Consider the following 19,904-nt stretch of genomic DNA (forward strand, 5'->3'; position numbering starts at 1 on the left):
AATTTAAGGTGTGATTTGATGGAGACTTTATGATTTTCAAGTATTTTCCTTGTGCCCGTGGGAATTGTGTCCGTAGTAAGGTCTACGAGAAAATAAAGGGTAACCATTCTTTTCTTGTCTTGAATTTTAGAAAATTTAGGTTCAGTACTTTTGATAAGTTTAAAGTATTGTTCCGGTTCTGAATCCAGAGTGGTAAGGACCTTTTGAATGTGGGCTGGAGGTGAGCCCGAATAAAGGGATTGCATTCGATTATCAAATGTCTTGGATTTAGTTTTGGGCTCAGGGCCGAAGAAATCTCTAAGTTTGGTGCTGGCCTGTAAGGCGTCATCTTCTGGTAACTCATACTCAAGAAGGGCAAGAGAGTTGGAGATCTTGTGATTCAAGGTAAAGTAGAAGTCAGTACCATTAATGTGAAGTGGTCCTGTTGATGAAGAGGAGAGAACCTCTTTAACAATGGATTGGATATCAAAGTGATGGCTTTCTGGGTATGTCTTAGGATCATACTTATTCAACAAATGGTTTAGTTGGTGGAAAGTGATTGAATAAATGTCACTAAAATACATTTCGGTACAGTAGTCTCCATTTATGAGCAATCTAAAATGATTCTTGAGACTGAGGTCTCTACAGGTTCTCAACGTTTCCACCAAAACTTCTTGTGTTTCGGAGTTGAGATCTTGTATACTTAATTCTAAGTCTAAAAGGTTGAAAGACGAGGCAAAATCCTGATCTTTAAGTTTAGAACTTTCAAGGAGTTTTTTGAGCTCCTCGTATTGGTTGACATGCAACCTAGCTCTAGCGAAGACCCCTTCGAGATTGTGGATCTTCTGTTCAACATCGTTTTCCAATTTTGTAAAGAATTGGTTGAAATGTTGGTCTAAAAGGGTAAACATTGTTGGAGTGTCAATGGGAGGTTGTTGGGTAAAATCAATACTAAGATTGTTTGTGGTGAAGATATTTTTACCAGATTCTTCAATGTATAATTCTTGAAAGTCTTCTGGAACTTCCTTTAACCGATCTTTCAAAAGTGTATAGGCACTAACCCCCAAGTTGTGATGAACTTGGCGGGTATAGTAGAACTTAGCGTATTTAACACGTTCTTCATCGTTTAATAAAAGATCTTTCTCAAGTTTTTCAACAATAAGTTCGTATTCCTGTAATTGTACCGGGTTTAAAGGATTATCGATAGGAGGAAGTGTAGACTTTTCCTTAGTTCTAGTTCTAGTTGCAGCCGGTTTAGCAGCTTCAGCATACGTGAGCGGAGTCACGTGACTGGTTGAAAAATTTTCGACCGTTAAATCGGAAATGGGTTTTTGGCTGGTAGGAGCCGAATTCAGGGAATTACGGACGCTTGACAGCTGGTCTAAAGAGTTTGAAGACAGAGATGAGTCCAGGACATATTCCGGAACATCGACGTCGATCAGATCAGGTTCTAAAGCCCCTTGTAAGGGGTTGTTTGAGTGGACACCTGGGGATTCACTCGCAGTTTCATAAGTCGACAGGGCCGACGGGACTAGCGTCCTATCAGGTGGAATCGGCTCGGGAGGAGTTGGGGGAGGTAATGACTCGTTAAGAGATGCGCTGGGAGTACTGTTTGAGGCCGTTAGACCTATATTAACAGAGTAGTCAGACATTTTTTATCACGAGATTTTTCAAATCACGTGATACACTTTTTTATTTCCCAATTAGGAAGTTTTGACCAGACACAAAATTTTCAATAATTAAGCCTTTATGGCCAAGTTGGTAAGGCACCTCACTAGTAATGAGGAGATCGTCAGTTCGAATCTGGCTGAAGGCATTTTTTTTCTGGATGTATTTTTTTGAGCTTCAAAAATTTAATTACTGGGATGAAGTTGCAAAATTTAGAATATAAAAGCCTGTAATAATAGGAGTGCAAACACCGATTTCCCAGAGAATGGAAGAATGTTAATCTCAATACAATACAACAATAAAATTGTAACTAAAAGGATCATTCAGCATAACTAAAACTAATAATATATAATTAGAAACTAAGAGTTAAAAAAGAGAAATAAATTAGTGGACAATAGGCACAAATATTTGGCAGCGCTTCAAACACCGACAGAATCTATTGACCTTTATCAACTACTCCTACATCTGATTCTTCACTGATAGTATACTTTTCGTTATCAATTTCTTTACCAGATAAAAGAGCAGCAGCTGAATCAGCCAATTTTGATTCATATTCAATTCTATATTGTTCCAAAGCATATTCTCTTGATTTCCAAGCAGGAACCTTAAAGAATAAGTGATCAATAGCTTCTAATGGGACTCCCTTAGTTTCAGGATACAAAAAGAAAACAATTACAGGGAAAACCACCATACAAGTAGCAAAAATAAAATAGAACTTGTAACCAATGGCATTAAGAGCTTGACCAGACCATCTTCCCATTACGAAAGCCCAGAACCAATTGGAACAAGCATTAATTGCTTGAGTTAAAGTCCTTATTTCTTGGCTGAATATTTCTGAATTAATGACCCATGGAGTACCATTCCAACTAATACCGTAAAAGATTGTCCAAATATAAAGCATTGCTTGAGCAGCTCTACCACCAGCGTTTTGTTTTATATCACCTGCAGCAACTCTTGCAGCCGGATTATCAATTTTAATGTAAGCACCAATGTACCACATACAGATAGAACATGGAAGTGAACACCAAACCAAAGCTGTTTTACGGCCAAACCTTTCAACAATGTAAAATAACCAAACCAAGGACGCAAAAGCTTTCAATAAACCAAAAATACCAGTAGATTGTAAACCTGCATTTGTACCATCAAGACCAAAAGATTTAAAAACAGTTGGAGAATAATAAGTAATAGCATTGATACCACTACCATTCTGCATTACGAATAATGAAGTCGATAAAAGTAAACGAACAACAATTTTCTTTTGGAAAAACACTTTTCTAAATGGTGCAAAGAATGAATCAGATCCAAGTTTTGCTTTATGAACTTCAATATCTCTAACAATATTACCAAATTCATGATTAAGATAAGGGTCATCTTCTGGTAAATTTCTCAAAAATGATAAATTAGTCTTTGCTTTATCTAATTTATTTCTGAATACAAGATAACGAGGGGATTCAGGAATGAAGAAAGTACCAAAAAAGAATAAACCAGAAGGAACCAATTGAATTGCAAATGGAATCAACCATTGTTTAGCTCTTGTTGAAGGGATATGTTGTAAAACTCCATAATTAATCCAATAACCAACAACTCCACCAACTTGCCATGAAATTTCCCACATTCCAACCAATTTTCCTCTAATCAATGTTGGAGAACTCTCGGAAATATAAATTGGAGCAAGACCAGAACAACCACCCACTCCAATACCAGTTAAGACTCTACCAGCATAGATGGATGCTAAATGATGAGAAGAACTAGATTCTAAGGAGATACCTGCCCCCAATACTAAGAAAAATCCGGAAATAATTAAACCTACTTTTCTACCTATTAATTCACCAACAGGATAAAAGAAAATTGCTCCCCAAAATGCACCTGCTTGAAATACAGATACAATATTAGCAGAAATAAGAGATGCCTTTTCAGCAGTCATTTTATCAATTCCAAATTCTTCTTGAAAGGAAGCAAGAGCAACAGTTCCACCAATGAAACCCGCATCATACCCGATAATTACTGCAGCAAAAGCAGCTGTTATAGCAACAAGAACCATTCTCCAATTATAAATTTCATTTGGAATGGCTACTTCTATTTCTTCATCATTTTCTGTAGTAACATAATATTGTTGATGTTTTTCTTCTTGAGAAGTATCTGTCAAATTAAATTTTGATAAAAAAGTCATGGTATCGTTAATTTAATAATACAACAAGGAATGAAGATAAAATATTATTAATTAAAGAAAATATAAATTATTGATACGATAACTGTGAATTGATGATATATTTATATTTCTTTAAAATTTTTATATTTTGATTTAATAATTATGTTTATATATTATTTTTATAATTACTTTTTCAAGATGCAAAAAAATCGTTGGGATTAACTGTCAGTAACTTATTCGATTGATAACGAAAAGGCTAAATGAAAACCAATAAAGGAATGAATAAAGTTTCTAGGTGGAGTAGAGGGGTAAAAACACAAATGAAAAATAAAGCGAATCTGTTAAACTTGATTTAATATGAGGATAAATTCTATCAAAATTAGAATGTTAAGCAATATTACCTTATTGTATCACCACAAAGTCAATATATTAGTAAAGAATATATACAATTAACAAATGAAATAAATAAAAAAATTCTACTAAATTTACTAAATCTCTACAGTTAAAAGACGGATCCCTTCATAAAATCAGTCATAAAATTTTGTTGATATTTGTTAATAGTTTGATTTCGGACAATTATTTAAGATAAATCTTTTCATAATTATAAAAGGGGTTTGTGTAATGTGATGTAATTAACAGAAAAAGTGGGGGAGGGTGCATTATGGAAGGAATTAAGTAAGAGAGAGCGGCGATAGTCTTAGCGATAACTAAAACTATTACATTACTTTTTAGTATTGTCGTAGTTGCATCTGACCTCTTTGTCGGTCAAATACTATTAATAGTGATTATTTTAGTTTGTTAATGATGGTCTCCACTTTTTTTTTCATTCATATTTTTAATCTATTAGGATAAATGTTTCGAAACAATTAAGTAATCTCGTAGAATATTAAGTACACGCAGTGTGAGTTATGTAAGAAAAGATACCACGCTTGCGGATGTGTATTCCCTGGATACGAACTGTATGAAAGAGATACTAGAATCGGATAGGTCATGCGTTTCACGAATAAAGATAAGTTTCACATTAGAGTGTGTAATGCCTATGTCTCGTCAACTTATCTCCCTACTACACATATTTGTAGACAATAGGGATGGATTTCATCCTTATCTACACCTACAGATAAATACGCATCAGAACTATACTACCATCATTCATTTTCCGTAACTGATTTCGCGTATTTTTCCTATTTTTCTAATCCAATGTGTCCTCTTCCCCCTTCTGTATAAATTCCGTTCGGAGGTATTCCCTATTTTATGTTATGGTCAACATAGAAAATACCAACAAACTATGCAACACAATAAAAGTTCCTCTAATTAAATTAACAATATTGCGCATTAGTATACGAGTAAAAGTATTAAAACATTTCTCACTTCTCATTTCTCAATTCTTTATTGATCTATTCAAGCTCCAAATCAGTCAAAATCCTAATCATTGTCCTAGTCTTTAATCTTGACATATTAAAAATGCTTGTCACGGAAAAAGATTCTTGTAAAAACTCCCCCACCATGAGCGGATAATAATTTTAGCACCGAAACATAAATAATTTACCCTTAGTATGTATGGGAATGTATACAGTTTAAATGCGAGCTTAGAATAATTTTCGGTTACTTAGCTACCCCAGAAAAGTTTTACTTTTGTGTTTAAATCGGCAATCTACTCGGAGCGATACTCAATATTGCAATATCATATCTCGTATCATTAATTGATTCGATGGTCTAAAGAGTTTAGCATATATCTTGTGTATTTTTATGATTTCATTATAAATTTTAATAGTAATGATGAACGCTAAAGAAATGTTTATGTTTATGTGATCTACTTGTAAATTACTTAACATTTATCCATTACCCAAGAAACACCTAATTAATGTCCCCACTATGATCTCTGCATGTAAAATATCTCTACCGCCATCCAAATTGTTGATTTGGTGGTGCTTGAGGTTGACCATATGGATTGAATTGTTGTTGTTGTTGCTGTTGTTGAGGCTGAGCAAACCCGGTGAATTGTGGAACAGCAACTCCAGCACCCGCACCAGCACCTATCCCAACTTGTGGTTGACCATATTGGTAATACCCCGTATTTTGAGCATAACCCGGAAGTTGTGTTGGTTGTTGTTGGAATGGTTGCTGCTGGTTTTGCTGTTGCTGAGGTTGTTGAGCTTGCTGAGGCTGCTGTTGCTGTTGTTGTGTTGGCTGACCTGGCTGAACCGGTACTGCCACAGGTGTAGTGAATTGATTGGGTTGATTGTATAAGGATAATATTTGATTTTTATTTGTCTGTTGAGCTACTAATTGTGGGTTTTGTTGGAATAGTATTTGTTGCTGATGTTGAGGATTAGTAGGATCGAGATATTGTTGTCCATTTGAATCAATATAACTAACTTGTCCCGTAACAGGATCAGTATATTGATAAATTTGAGGTTGACCTCCATTAGCACCTACAACACCATTGACACTGTTATTATTTCCATTCCACCATTCATCAGTACCACTACTGGCTGTTGGTACACCAGATGCATTCCCAGCAGGAGCTGTAGAGGTAGGAGTAATATTTGATGAGGGTCTTCTTGGTAAAGCAGGAGGATTTTCTTCTTCATTAGGATTAACTTTTGCATCTTGTTCAAGAATGTCTAAAGCAGCGTCAATACTACCATTACTTAAAATCAAACTTTCAACAATCAAATCTCTATTAGAATATCCAAAACTTAATATTTTAGAAGCTTGTGAAGCATATTGACCAGATTCAAAAGAAGTTAACTTTCTATGACTTAATCTGGGTATTACATTTGAATTAGATCTCAGTCTCCCACTAGTTGTAGTTCCACTACGACTTCGATTAGTACGAGATGAACGACGTCCATTATCTTCAATACTATCATTACTATATCTACTAGCTCTATCATCATAATCTGAATGTTCAATATTATCATCTCTAAATTTTCCTAAAACATATTTTTCTCTAATATATTGTTCAACAGCTGAAACATCATTATCACCATCATATGGAAATGGAATCTTTTTAGAATTCCATTTTCTTTTTGCCTTTTTATTACCTATTCTTCTTAAATTATCAATTTGTTCATGAGACCATGAATCTAAAGTTAATGATTTTACAGTACTCAAATTTTTAGGAGTTAAAATTCGTTTATGAATTGAACTACATCTACCACAAAGTAATATACCTAAATTAACACTAGCCCAAGTTGGATAAAGGCTACCACATTCTCCACATTTATTATCATTACCTCGAGAATTGACAATATCAATCAATTGTCTCTCTGTATCCTTTTGCTTTTTTCTGAGTGACATTTGATTAGGTTCAACTAGAGGAAATATTCTTCAATTAATCACTTATATTTTGTGCTTAGTTAAATAAACGTTTGGCTTTGGTTACGAGAATGTGGTCGAACAATTTCTATACAATTTGCGATTTTTCGGGTCTATTGGCAAAATCTTTTGTCGCATTTTGTGTGATCAAAGGAGGGGGAAAGTTCAATTTAGGCGCGTAGTTGTTTAAAGTATATAATAATGAAGATTCTTGTGTTATACGAGGGTTTCATACTAACTCTAAATAAGATATTAGATATCGTATATTGATCATTGACTTATGTTTTGTACATTTCTTCTTGTCTCTTAGCTCATTATTCATACCCTCATAAGATGTTAGATTATTAATGCCGTTGACGTATCTAAATTATTATAATTTGAAATTTTATGTAAATTACTTTATATACATGAGTAAATTTAAACTATATACTAAATTTGAATACTTCTGACTCTTCATTATCTATTAATAATACTAGTTCATTGACATTAACTATAATATCATCTAAAAGAACAGGGGTTTCTTTCATTAACTTTTCGACTTTATCAAACTTTCCTTCTTCTCTAAGATTATTAATATCTCTAGTTAAATGGTCTCCAACTTGAAAAGATACATGTAGTTCCAAATTTTCTCTTGGTTTATAATCTTCATCATAATGTTTAATAATTGTCTCAAGTGACTCTTTCATCGTATGTGTCAATGAATCAGAATTATAATGTTTACTGTCAATTTCTGATCCTATAAAGAGCTTACTTGTTCTATCACTGAAATACAACTTGAATCTGTTTTCAAACTTCAAATTTATATATTTTGCAGGAGAAGGAACCTGAGAATCATCAAAGAATAAGGAATGAAGCTTTTGTTGAGCAAAAGCTTCTTGGACATTAAAACCAAGTAATCGTTCGTCGAGCTCTATATCTCTGATGCATGATCGTATGTCATTTCGAAAGTTATCTATTTTCAGTGCATCAATTAAAAAATTATTCAGAGCACTCATATGATAACCTATTGTTGATAATACATTAGTACTTTTGAATTTCATGTTTTCCCGCAAGTATGGCATCTGTTTAATAGTTTTCAATGCCATTCGGTTAATTTGAGAAATTGTCACCAATTGTGGTCTCCATGGTATATATAAGTATCCACCTACTTTCTTCATTTTATGTTGTGAATAGTTTTGCAGATATGGTACTAATGTATTGATAAGCTCTTGGTGGTCTTTAGTAATGAGATCTTCAGATTTATTTTGTTGGTTGCCTTCTTCTTTCCTCTTGTGCAGCAGCTCAACTATATGACAATCAAACTGTTCTTCCTCTTCGTCTGATGTATCACTGGAATATTGTATTAAATGATCCATACAGAGCTTTTGGAATGTATACTTCTATCACTCAAAAAAAATTTTTCGAGTTTTTTAATCCACAAAGCTTTTTGCTTTTTCCACACCTAAAAAAGGCATTTTGCAACTTTTACAACTAAAAGCTCAAACCAACAACAACAAAATTATCTTACCAGAAAGTGTCTCTTATACCATTAGTTATGTTCTTACTAATTAATATTAGAACAAAAACACCTGGTTACAAGTTTGGAGAAAATATAGCCTTTGATGGTTGGTTAGATGGATTGAAAGGAGCTTTAAGAAATGTCAATAAATTCGAACGCATAATTTTGAACTATTTTACGTTACATAATTAATCGCTATCAAAAGACCGTTGTGATATTCCCCATAGTGGGCGACTATTTGCTATTTAATGATGTAGTTGGATTTAATTACTTAATTAGAAATAGAAGGGAACTATACAGTTCCACAAGAAAAATCGAATTCGTAATAAATCTATAAAAAGAACAATGAAAACTACTCACAGGGTTTTATCTCCATAGGCAACTCAACATTACCAATTTAGGTAATGGTTATATCGGAGTCTTACACTTTTGCTAATTGTGTCATATATTATCACAGGGGCACAAAAGATGGCTTTTAGAACACACCAGAAAAAAACTTACTCGAAAGATTATTTAGGTACCAATTCCCTGTGAAAATTTAACTACAGTGGGGTTATTGAAGATAGGAGTAGACGGACTTACATATGATTATAATTATTGAAAGGGATCGTTAAAAAATCATTCGGTTCTCAAAATAATCAAACGATTATTTATTTAATTAAAGTAACTATTTCTTCTTCAGAATCTTTTGAATAATTAGAATTATATAAATATTGTCATAGTTCCTTTCTTTGAGCTAAGCGAGGAAGCCCATAGTGCAAAAGGCTAAAAAAGAAAATTACCCCACAAAAATCTCATACCACTCTATAGATTCACCCTATAGATTCAACACTATAGATTCAAAACCATCATCATGATGATTCCACTTATCGATGTAGAAGCTCAAGATGAAAATATCGAGATTCTTGTAGCTTTGGCAGATGCTGTGATTCACGAAACATCACCAGAAATTATTAGACCTTATGTACCAAATCATATTTCTGATGCAAAACTTGAACAATATATTAAAACTTATGGTAGACCATCTCAATTTCCTAAATTTTTTGAACTTGCAAAGAGAACCATAAATAGTAATCCTATTCCTGCTACTCAACTGTTTGTTATGTTAACTAAAGCTTTAGATTCGAGAATAGTTGCTCCAGCTTTAACAAACTCTTTGACTTTAGTTCGTGATATGTCTATAGAGGAACGAGAAAATTTACTTAAGAGTTGGAGAGATTCTCCTATTGCTCAAAAAAGACGATTATTTAAAGTAATTGAAGCATTTTCGATTAGTAGTTTTGTTAAATTAGCTTCTGACTTGCATAATGAATTTACAGATTATCCTTCAATTGAACTAAAAGAGAAATTATATGATACTCAAGTAATTGATGATTTTAAGTATACCATGTTGGAAAAACCCAAACAAGTTGGACATGAGTTATACTTGCCCGACATTGATGCTATTGTTATTGGATCGGGATCTGGTGCAGGAGTTGTTGTTCAAACATTAGCTGAACAAGGATTTAAATCTTTAGTATTAGAAAAGGGTAAATATTATACTAATGAAGAATTAAACTTTAATGATTTAGATGGATATGATAACTTATTTCAAAATCGTGGAGTCTTGGCAACTTCGAATCAACAAATGTTTATTCTAGCAGGTTCAACTTTTGGTGGAGGATCTACTATTAATTGGTCAGCTTCACTTAAGACTCCTTTCAAAGTTAGAAAAGAATGGTATGATAACCATAAATTGGAATGGGCTGCTTCAGAAGACTATGATAAATGTCAAGACTATGTTTTACAAAAAATGGGATGCAATGCCAATAATATTGATCATTCTTTAAGTAATAAAGTTCTTTTAGAAGGTGGTAAGAAATTGGGATATGCTTCTAAAGAGATTCCTCAAAATACTGGACTCCATGAAAGTCATAAATGTGGATTTTGTCATACAGGTTGTAAATTTGGAGCCAAACAAGGGTCAGTAAATTGTTGGTTTAGAGAAGCTTCTTCTAAAGGTAGTAAATTTATGGATGAAGTTAGAGTTTTACAGATCTTACATAGTAATGGTAAAGCTACTGGAGTACTTTGTGAAGATATTAGTACTGGAGTAACATTTAAAATTACAGGTCCTAAAAAGATAGTTGTTAGTGCTGGAGCCTTAAATACTCCTTTGGTTTTAAAACAATCAGGTTTCAGAAATAGAAATATTGGAAAGAATTTGAAATTACATCCAGTTACAGGAGTAATTGGAGATTTTGATGAAAAAGTCAATTCATTTGCTCATCCAATTATGACTAGTGTATGTACTGAAGTTGATGATCTTGATGGTGAAGCTCATGGAGCAAAAATTGAAACCCTTCTTAATACTCCATTTTTGCAAGCTACTTTTACACCTTGGATATCTAGTGATGAAATGAGAAAAGATTTATTAAGATATAATCATAGAGTACTTATATTACTTATTACTAGAGATAAAAGTAGTGGTAGTGTAAGTGTTGATCCAAGAAGACCTGAAGCTATTGAAATTGATTATGAAATTAATAAATATGATCGTAATGCTCTTCAAAAATCCTTCTTAACTGCCAGTGATTTATTATACATTGAAGGTGCCAAAGAAATCATATTCCCTCAAGCTTGGATGCCTAAATTTAAATCTGATAAACCAAAACATGAAAGATCTATTACTGATAAAGAATATGTTGATTGGAGGAAAGCTGCCGAAAAGATTCCATTAGATTATTTTGGATGTACATATGGATCAGCTCATCAAATGAGTTCATGTCGTATTTCTGGTAAGGGACCTCGTGATGGAGCTCTTGATTTACAAGGAAGATTATATGAATGCAATAATGTTTTTGTAGCTGATTCTAGTGTAATGCCAACTGCTAGTGGTGCAAATCCAATGATTTCAACTATGGCTATGTCTAGATACATTGGTTTACAAATTGCTAAATCATTACAACCAAAGGCAAAGCTTTAGATTACGTTTATTAAACATTTTTTTTAATTATTATTATTTAACGTCCCATTTATGAATCTCTTACTCTTAAAATGATATAGTTTTTGTTATATATTATGTTATTTTGTTGTGTATAAATATACAAATTATATACATTTCATATATCTTTGACTTCGTGTAAAACACTTCTACAACTTAAAAAGTACTTCAAGTTCTTGACATCTTTATTAGGATCATTTGCTTCAAATCCTGCTAATCCAATAGGACCCTTATCACATTCACTACAAATCAATACACGTTCAATTTTAAATTGAATCGATGGATCATCATTAATATGAATTAATTCACGTTGTAATTCATCAGACGGCCTGGATACTCCTACATTATCAAAATCCCAAACATCATTAACTTGATAAAATTCTGAAGAAAATTTAGCATCAACTGGATCCCTATCTATTTCTTGCAATATAATCATTTTGACATTGGATGATGATGATTCAGATGATAATTTGACTTGCGGATTTCCATTGGATAGTTTGATCAATCGCGTATTACATCCCTTAAACGGACATCTTAATATGGTCTGTGTCTTATTTGTCTCCGTGTCTCCATGTGTCTGGACATCTTCATATATATACCTCGACATTTCGCGATGTCGTGCTTCTAAACCTACAAGCTTTTACTGGTAGAGGCTTTTAGCTGGTTGGCTCTTTTTGGGTAGTGAGATTCCCCACTGCGAATTTTCTGTCAGGATGCAGCGACAGTAATTTTTTTTTCACAACCGTCTGCAAAACATCGCAGACATTAATGAGGTAATGGTCAATCATTTATTGGGAATAATAAGCCTTATAGTTAGTCTAACTACGATAAGGTTGGGTTGAGAAAATAATGCTAGCTAATGCACTCAGCAGTCAAATGCAGCATTGGGAGTCAGATCTCTTCATCTTTTGTGGCTGTTATGATTATGACCACGAATTTCCCGTTTGGGCATATTTGTAAACATATTCAATATATCCTAAATGAGGTCAATTAAGCCAGTCATTGAATTTAGTGAACTTAATATCTTACGTAACATGGAATGGTTGGAGCCAGGTGTCTTAAGTAGTGAGAGATGGGAAGTTTCATAGGGGTTAATTTATTAAATTTATTAAACTTATAATATCTTATTAATAAATATCTAATTCTTTTCATAACTATTAAAGAAAAGACAAATATGAAGTTATTATATAATATACTATTGTTATATGTATTCCTACCATCATTGGTATGGGCTACAGATTTGAATCCAAATTGGAATACTTTATATTCATTTACAGATGGTAAAATATACTTACATCTTAAAAATAATGATTTAGTTAGTTTGAACTTTTCAATCAGTGGATTCGATAAGCAAAGTCCTTCTGATATAAATCTATTAAATAATCAACCAATTGATACTTTAGCTTCACCACCTCTTAATTCAACATTATTCATATTTAATGAACAATTATATGGATTAACTTCTAATATTTCTTCCATAGGTTCTAATATAGATAAATGTGGAAATGGACTAATTAAATTTATAAAGTTTGATAATGGTCAATGGATAGATGTGATAGAAAACATCGAGTTCAATGGTGTTAATGATGGTTCATTTTATGAATATCCAACTATTTTAAATTCTCCACTTGAAAATTCAACTATCTATATTTATGGAGGTATTTGTTCAGAAAATGATCAAGTCTCATCAAGATTAATATCGTTTGATTTTGATCAAGAAACTGTATCAAATATAACCACATCTACCAAACCACAACCATTCTATGGAGCCACAAATTTAATTGCTCCTAATCCTCAAACACAATTAGTTATTGGAGGTCAAAATAGTCAAGGTTGGTTAAACATGTATCAATTAGCTACATGGAATTTTAATTCTGGTTGGTCATTTCAGCAAATCAGTAATGATGGAAGTGGAACATTAGTTAATTCAAGAAAGTTTGCTTTGGCATTACCAATTTTTAATCAATTAAATAATGATTCAGCAAATACCTTTGAAAATGATTTCCAAGTTAATGAAATTTTACTTGTGGGTGGGCAATTACTTGAATCTGATTCAACTCCCATTTTTGCAAAATTAATAACTAGCTCAAATGATTGGGTTTGGAATACAACTATAAATGTTACTTTGAATTATGATGAAATTTTAGGAGCTGCAACCATTTTTAACACATTGGTTGTTATTAATTCTACTACTACTTCCACCACTTCTTCTGGTAAAAGAGATGATTCTGATCAATATACTATTAGTTTATATGATGCTTCATCCTTTGCTCCTATCAATAACCTTAAGACAAATGTAAATTCTGGAACCAGTAGCTCTGGAACATCAAGTAAATCATCAAGTTCGACGTCAGGAAAGACTACAAAGATTGTCATTGGAATACTTGTCCCTATAATTGCCCTTTTAATCGCTGCTTGTGTTACATTCTATATTTTAAGAAAAAGAAAACAACAACAAGATGAGGATGATATGAATACATTGAATTATAGCATTCCAGCTCCATTCTTTGGCAGTGGTACTGATCATGAATCAATGTTAATGAATGAGAAAGCTAGAAGAAAATCATCAATTGACTCTAACTCCACCTTAGATGCTGCTTCTTTTGATTCATGGATGAAGAAAAGAGAAGAGTTTGATAGACAACATCTTTCCCAGGGTCAATATCCAAATAATCATCAACAACATTATCAAAATGTTAGAAATAGTTATCTTGCATCAAATGAGACTTTAAATCCTGATATTAATGGTTCTAATGATGAGATTCACGTTCAACCAAATAATCCAGTACCAATAATCTATAATAACAATACTTTAAATCAACCACATACTAATAGTTTGACAAAATCAACTGTTTCAAAATTAAGGAAATCATTATCCTTCAGTAATTATAATAATAATTCTTCTTCCACCACACTTGAAAAAGCTCCTTCAATGCCTGTTCTTATAAGTAGAAATAATACTGGTAGTGGAGAATATATGAGATTAAAGAAAAAGAGAAGTAATCCTAAATTAATGTCTTTAAGATTGACAAGTTCGGAGCAATTAATACCATCATATGAAATAACAGATGAAATGGACGAAGTAGATTTATCTGAAGTTCCAGAAGAAGAAGAATATTACAAACAACAAAAACAGCAATATATTCAAGATTCTCGATCAATTACTAGTCATGAATCGGATGCTTCTGCATATAATAAAATGGATGTACAAGTATTGGTTAGTTCCAAAAGAAGATCTATATTAAGGGTTGCCAATCCTGATGTTATGAGTCATAATGAATATTCTATACCCGAAGGCATTGAATATGAGGGGCAGAATGAAGAAGAAGAAGATATTGCTACTGATATACAGTCTCAACTTACCAATCCTTTTACTGATAGTAATGTCGAAATGAGACAGAGAGTACCATCTGGTGGAAGTCAATCAGACAATGAAGATCAAGACAATTCCCGTAATAACTAGAAGCTTTAAAGCATATATATGTAGTAGTATGTAATAATATAGATTAAAGTTAAGTTAAAAAGAGGGGTCGTAGCGCCACTTTCTTGGCAAAACACTATAAAAGTTAATTTGGCTGCGAAATAAAAATTATGACTCATAATTATTATTAGAACAGACCTTAACAGTAGCAACATACTGAAATACAGAGGCCATACATGTATATGGTTTCAAATAGAGTATTTTCGGTATAGGTGAGGACTTTTATGACAGGAATTATATTTTGTAGCATATAAATAGAGGAAGACTAGCCACTTCAAAGACTCATATATATTACCTAACCAAGAAATAGAAGATTATGATTAGTTTCTAGTATAGTAAGAGAGTATGTGCCTACAAATGAAGACAAATATATCAAAAGAGATAATTGATTAACAGCTGTGTTTTATATTGTATAAAGTGATGAATTAGTATCCCATTGAGAGATGAAATGAAAAGAAAACCAAACTATTATGCTTCATTCGCCGTTCTGAACTCAAAACAATACTAACATATAGCTCTTTTTCATCAATAATCCAAATTGAGTATTTACTAACATAAGTTTGCCCTGGGATTAGTGGCTAGTAAAATTAGTGGCCAGTAGAATTAGTAGTGGCTAGTTAATTTAACCACCCTTTTTTCTAGCGCGAGAGAAACCGTAGCCCAAGACTGTTTAACACGCAAATTTTGAACAAAATTCGTTAAGTACCTGTTCAAGATGTTCATACTAAATATACTTAAAAAGTCCAGGAGAATCTAGCCATATCAATAAATATTTCCATCTAATCAATCAATTAATAAAGTAACTGGGGACCCTCTGGGCTGGGAAAAGGGCGGTGTCACCTTTTTTCTCCGTAGGCGAGTCGATCTGGGGCTGCGGTTCTCCTCCTCGTAGCGCCTACCTCCTAGCTCCGCCGGAGGTGTGCAGACAAGAGTGAGCAACACAGTGTACAAGCCAGTTGGAGAGGCTGAGAAAGGTCATAGGGCAGACTCAGTAACGGATGTTTGAAATAATTAGTGGAGATCGGCTAGCCAGGATCCATACGGATAAAGTATTAACTTACTATTTATAAATTATATAGACTGTGCATTTCTAGAACAACTATTTAAAATTTAATATACCTATACCAATATTGGTTGTTTCCGTGTAGACAGAGCTATTGCTCTACCAATACTGTAGACTGTGATACTCATAGTATATACCACTATATATTATCATTAAGTATATTTTATTAACAACTAATAATACAATCATTAACAATTAGTGGGGGGGAGGAGAGAGATTGTTTCCTGTATATTGCCATCAGGTGACCGCAGCACAACACAGCAAAGTGTGTCCCTACCAGACGTGGAAACTGTTAATTACTTAACTACCAGCACTGGTCATACCACCACTTAATAACTATTAGACCTCTAGCTGCTTATACATCACTAATAATTATTTGAAAACTTGGTTGACCGAGTGTAGAGTTGATTCCGATTCTTCCATACTAATCTGTTTTCAAATCCGACCACTAACCATGGAGAACGATGGGGATCTAGACCAGTTTGAATCTGGTACTAATGAGTATCTAGGACCAATGGGAAGTCATAGTGATAGTCCTATTCAATTATCACTACAGCCAAGTCTTCAAGATGATATGTCGACAATTACCACCCGAGGTATTGTCAATGGTACTGCTCCATTTTCAAATTCAAATAAAACTTCAAATGATGATTATACTGGATTACTCTTTGGAATTCCTAATACTTTTAGTTCAGGTGATACTAATGTCATATTTAAACCTAATAACTTATTAACTAATCTCGAATCTCCTGATCAATTTAATATAGTCTCCAATACTACCAATAATAATAATAATAATAATAATACCACCAATATGACTAATAATAATGATAATAATAATAATCAAGATTATTATTCAACAGGTTTAAATCAATACTTTACAAATGATATGATGGATCTGCCTCAAACAGCCAATAAAATATTGAATATGCCAGGAGCATTCCGTACAAGTATTACTGATTATATGGATCTTGATGAATCTCCTCAATTTACAATAGAGCTGGACTCCAATACATATTATGATCAGAATTTTCAAAGTCAGGATGCTGAATCTTTATTTAAGAGTATTAATAATAGTAATACTGCTAACAATAATATTACTAGAAATTCTATATCCAATCCTAAATCAAATCTTTTAACTGTTCCACCATCAACTGTTTCCAATAGAACTCCTCCAGCATCTAAAGAGACTTCATCAACAAGTCCTCTTGATAATAATTCGCGAGTCTCATCAGTTCAAAACATTAATCAATTCCCTAATGGAAATGCCATCTTTATGAATAGTAATGTCCCTACCTTAGCAAGTTTTCCATCGGCCCATATTAATCCAAGTACTACTTTAAATGCTAATTCTGAAAGTATTATATTCGATGAAATTCATCAAGAAATTAATAGAATTAGAAAGGATTCTATTGATAGTTATTATTCCAATAATTTAGCTGTGCATACTCCTACTGGAACTGCTAATGGAACTATAACTTTACCATCTCAACAGTATTCCCATTTGAGTGTATCCAACAATAACAACAACAATAATAATAATAATAATAATAATCCTAATAAATTTCTTAATGATTTATCACCATTAACTACAACCACATCATTAACTCCTTCAGTAAATTCAGTCCATTCAACTCAACCATCATTTTTTTCTGCTCATCAATATTTATCAAGAAATTCTTTAGAACAACCTCCTACGGGGAATCCTCATCGACCATCATTTGATTTATTCAATAATAAACTTGTAGAAAATCAAAGTCCTTCATCTGTATCTGCTAATGGAAGACGCAATCCAAGTTCAGGTACAAGATATAGTAGTTTTACTAATTCAATTACAAATATTTTACCATTTATGAGTGATAGAAATAATCAAAGATCACCTCCAATGGATAATTCATCACCTCCTTTAACTCAACCTCATTCTTATATATCATCACCTCCACCAACTTCAAGACATTTAATACGAAGTATATTCAAAAGTTCAAGTTCAACTACTAAATCAAATAATCCAATTCAATTTAATGCTGGTTCACCTCCTCCCACCACCACCACCACCAACAATGGCACTTTCAATATCAATTCTACCAATCTCAATAATCTCAATAACAATAATAACAATAACAATAACAATAACAATAACAACAATACTTTCCAAGTGAATGGAGGAGGTCTAGAATATCTTGAATCAGATGCATTTGATGCCACAATCAACTCCAATAATGATGATTATTTTATGTTAAGTCCTGGTAAAGAAGATGTAGATTATGATCCAATTAATGGATCCGATGTTAAGAAAACGGCCAAAAGATCTAAAATGAGTTTATTTACTAGATTTAAAACTCCAAGTAAACAACAAGAACAAAGAAATGTTCCAATTGCAATTGATGATTTTGAATCAAAACTTTTAATGGAAGAACGAGAAAGTTTAGAAAATAATGGAGTTAATTTAAATAATGGAGCAGTTGAATCTTCTACGGTTAGTAGTAGAACCACTTCAACAGCTAATAATGCTTTAGAATATACATCACTGAATAATTCTCATCAACAACAATCTCAAATTCAATCATTATCACAATCTCAAACTCAATTTTTAGCAACTCAAGAACCAGATTATGCAGCATTATTTGAAAATGTTGGTAAAAAGAAATCCAAGACCACTAAGAAAGTTAAAATTAAATCAGAAGAAGAGAAATCGAATTTATTAAGTTTTAATCTTGGTAGTAGTAATAGTACTAAAACTAAGATTAAATCTGAAAATCCTCTGGGAAATGATGGATCTAATCCAAGTACTGAAAAATCATCTATATTTAATATTAAATTAAATTCTAATGCTAATTCTAATAATAGTTGTAATATTAAAAGTGATAATGCTAGTGGGAATAATATTAGTTTATCATCATCTAATGGTTCTTCATTTCATGGGAATTATAATTATAATTATACTCAAAATTCTGAACAAGAAGCTGATGTGTCAACTACAACTTCTTCACTTGCCAATGCATCCAAACGAATTCTTGGAGCTAAATTATTAAAGAGGAAGACTATGGAATATAATAACAATAACAATAACAATAACAACAATAATAATAATCAACTTAATAATACTCATAGTAATACTAATTCAACTACGAGAATTAGTACATCATCTAATGATAGAGATGAAACAGTTAGTTCATTACTTCGAGATGATCAATTTGATAATGATGAAAATAGTTCAATTACTACTACAAATAGTAATCCTATAGTAGCTACAATGATTCAAAAGGGGGTAGAAGTTGAAGTAGATTTAAAATCATTAGATTTACCTGCAAACACACAAATATTCCCAACTAGTATAATTAATTCAAAAAATAGAACTAGAGGTCGTAAAGAAAATAAAGAAGCAGATATTAATGATCAATCGAAAATTTTCTTATGTAATTATTGTTCCAGAAGATTTAAACGACAAGAACATTTAAAGAGACATTTCCGATCATTACATACATTTGAAAAACCTTATGTATGTGAAATATGTCATAAAAAATTTAGTAGATCCGATAATCTTAATCAACATTTAAAAATTCATAAAGAAGAAGAAGCTAATGCTCGAGAGATGGCAATTGGTGAAGGTGAAGATGTACTTATGGAATAGTATATATATATATATAGCATATGTTAATATAACAGTTATCTATTGAAAGCACTAACTAAGCAACTTTTAAGAATATAAAAAGAATAATAAAAACAGAATAAGAATGATAATAATAGTAGTGAAAATGAGAG

General features: G+C 32.4%; 7 protein-coding genes and 1 non-coding gene across 8 annotated transcripts; 4 read left to right on the forward strand and 4 right to left on the reverse strand. All coding sequences in view use genetic code 12, as the record gives it.

Annotated features, from left to right (window-relative positions):
* The first annotated feature begins 1,722 nt into the window (after positions 1 to 1,722).
* RJT21DRAFT_t46 lies at positions 1,723 to 1,795 on the forward strand. The gene has a single exon. It is a non-coding gene; the product is annotated as a tRNA-Thr (tRNA).
* A 288-nt stretch (positions 1,796 to 2,083) lies between these two features.
* On the reverse strand, positions 2,084 to 3,688 carry HGT16 (Hgt16p; the record flags this gene model as incomplete). The annotated part of the gene is made up of 1 exon (XM_064885334.1): positions 2,084 to 3,688. One exon carries the CDS (start codon positions 3,686 to 3,688, stop codon positions 2,084 to 2,086), a length of 1,605 nt encoding a protein of 534 aa, XP_064739740.1.
* A 1,829-nt stretch (positions 3,689 to 5,517) lies between these two features.
* On the reverse strand, positions 5,518 to 7,187 carry RJT21DRAFT_23751 (uncharacterized protein). The gene has a single exon (XM_064883838.1). It carries the CDS (start codon positions 7,097 to 7,099, stop codon positions 5,693 to 5,695), a length of 1,407 nt encoding a protein of 468 aa, XP_064739741.1. The 5' UTR covers positions 7,100 to 7,187; the 3' UTR covers positions 5,518 to 5,692.
* Positions 7,188 to 7,384: 197 nt separating this feature from the next.
* On the reverse strand, positions 7,385 to 8,546 carry RJT21DRAFT_119112 (uncharacterized protein). The gene has a single exon (XM_064881273.1). It carries the CDS (start codon positions 8,470 to 8,472, stop codon positions 7,540 to 7,542), a length of 933 nt encoding a protein of 310 aa, XP_064739742.1. The 5' UTR covers positions 8,473 to 8,546; the 3' UTR covers positions 7,385 to 7,539.
* A 606-nt stretch (positions 8,547 to 9,152) lies between these two features.
* On the forward strand, positions 9,153 to 11,658 carry RJT21DRAFT_119113 (uncharacterized protein). The gene has a single exon (XM_064881274.1). It carries the CDS (start codon positions 9,469 to 9,471, stop codon positions 11,578 to 11,580), a length of 2,112 nt encoding a protein of 703 aa, XP_064739743.1. The 5' UTR covers positions 9,153 to 9,468; the 3' UTR covers positions 11,581 to 11,658.
* RJT21DRAFT_119115 (guanine nucleotide exchange factor) lies at positions 11,659 to 12,414 on the reverse strand. Its single transcript, XM_064881275.1, has one exon. It carries the CDS (start codon positions 12,203 to 12,205, stop codon positions 11,717 to 11,719), a length of 489 nt encoding a protein of 162 aa, XP_064739744.1. The 5' UTR covers positions 12,206 to 12,414; the 3' UTR covers positions 11,659 to 11,716.
* Positions 12,415 to 12,646: 232 nt separating this feature from the next.
* RJT21DRAFT_119116 (uncharacterized protein) lies at positions 12,647 to 15,187 on the forward strand. The gene has a single exon (XM_064881276.1). The coding sequence runs from the start codon at positions 12,773 to 12,775 to the stop codon at positions 15,059 to 15,061; it is 2,289 nt and encodes a 762-aa protein (XP_064739745.1). The 5' UTR covers positions 12,647 to 12,772; the 3' UTR covers positions 15,062 to 15,187.
* Positions 15,188 to 16,596: 1,409 nt separating this feature from the next.
* MNL1 (Mnl1p) lies at positions 16,597 to 19,773 on the forward strand (the record flags this gene model as incomplete). The annotated part of the gene is made up of 1 exon (XM_064883326.1): positions 16,597 to 19,773. The coding sequence occupies one exon, from the start codon at positions 16,597 to 16,599 to the stop codon at positions 19,771 to 19,773; it is 3,177 nt and encodes a 1,058-aa protein (XP_064739746.1).
* Positions 19,774 to 19,904: the final 131 nt, after the last annotated feature.

This window comes from Scheffersomyces amazonensis (assembly GCF_036850825.1).
Source record: "Scheffersomyces amazonensis strain UFMG-HMD-26.3 chromosome Unknown RJT21scaffold_2, whole genome shotgun sequence".
NCBI classification, from domain to species: domain Eukaryota; kingdom Fungi; phylum Ascomycota; class Pichiomycetes; order Serinales; family Debaryomycetaceae; genus Scheffersomyces; species Scheffersomyces amazonensis.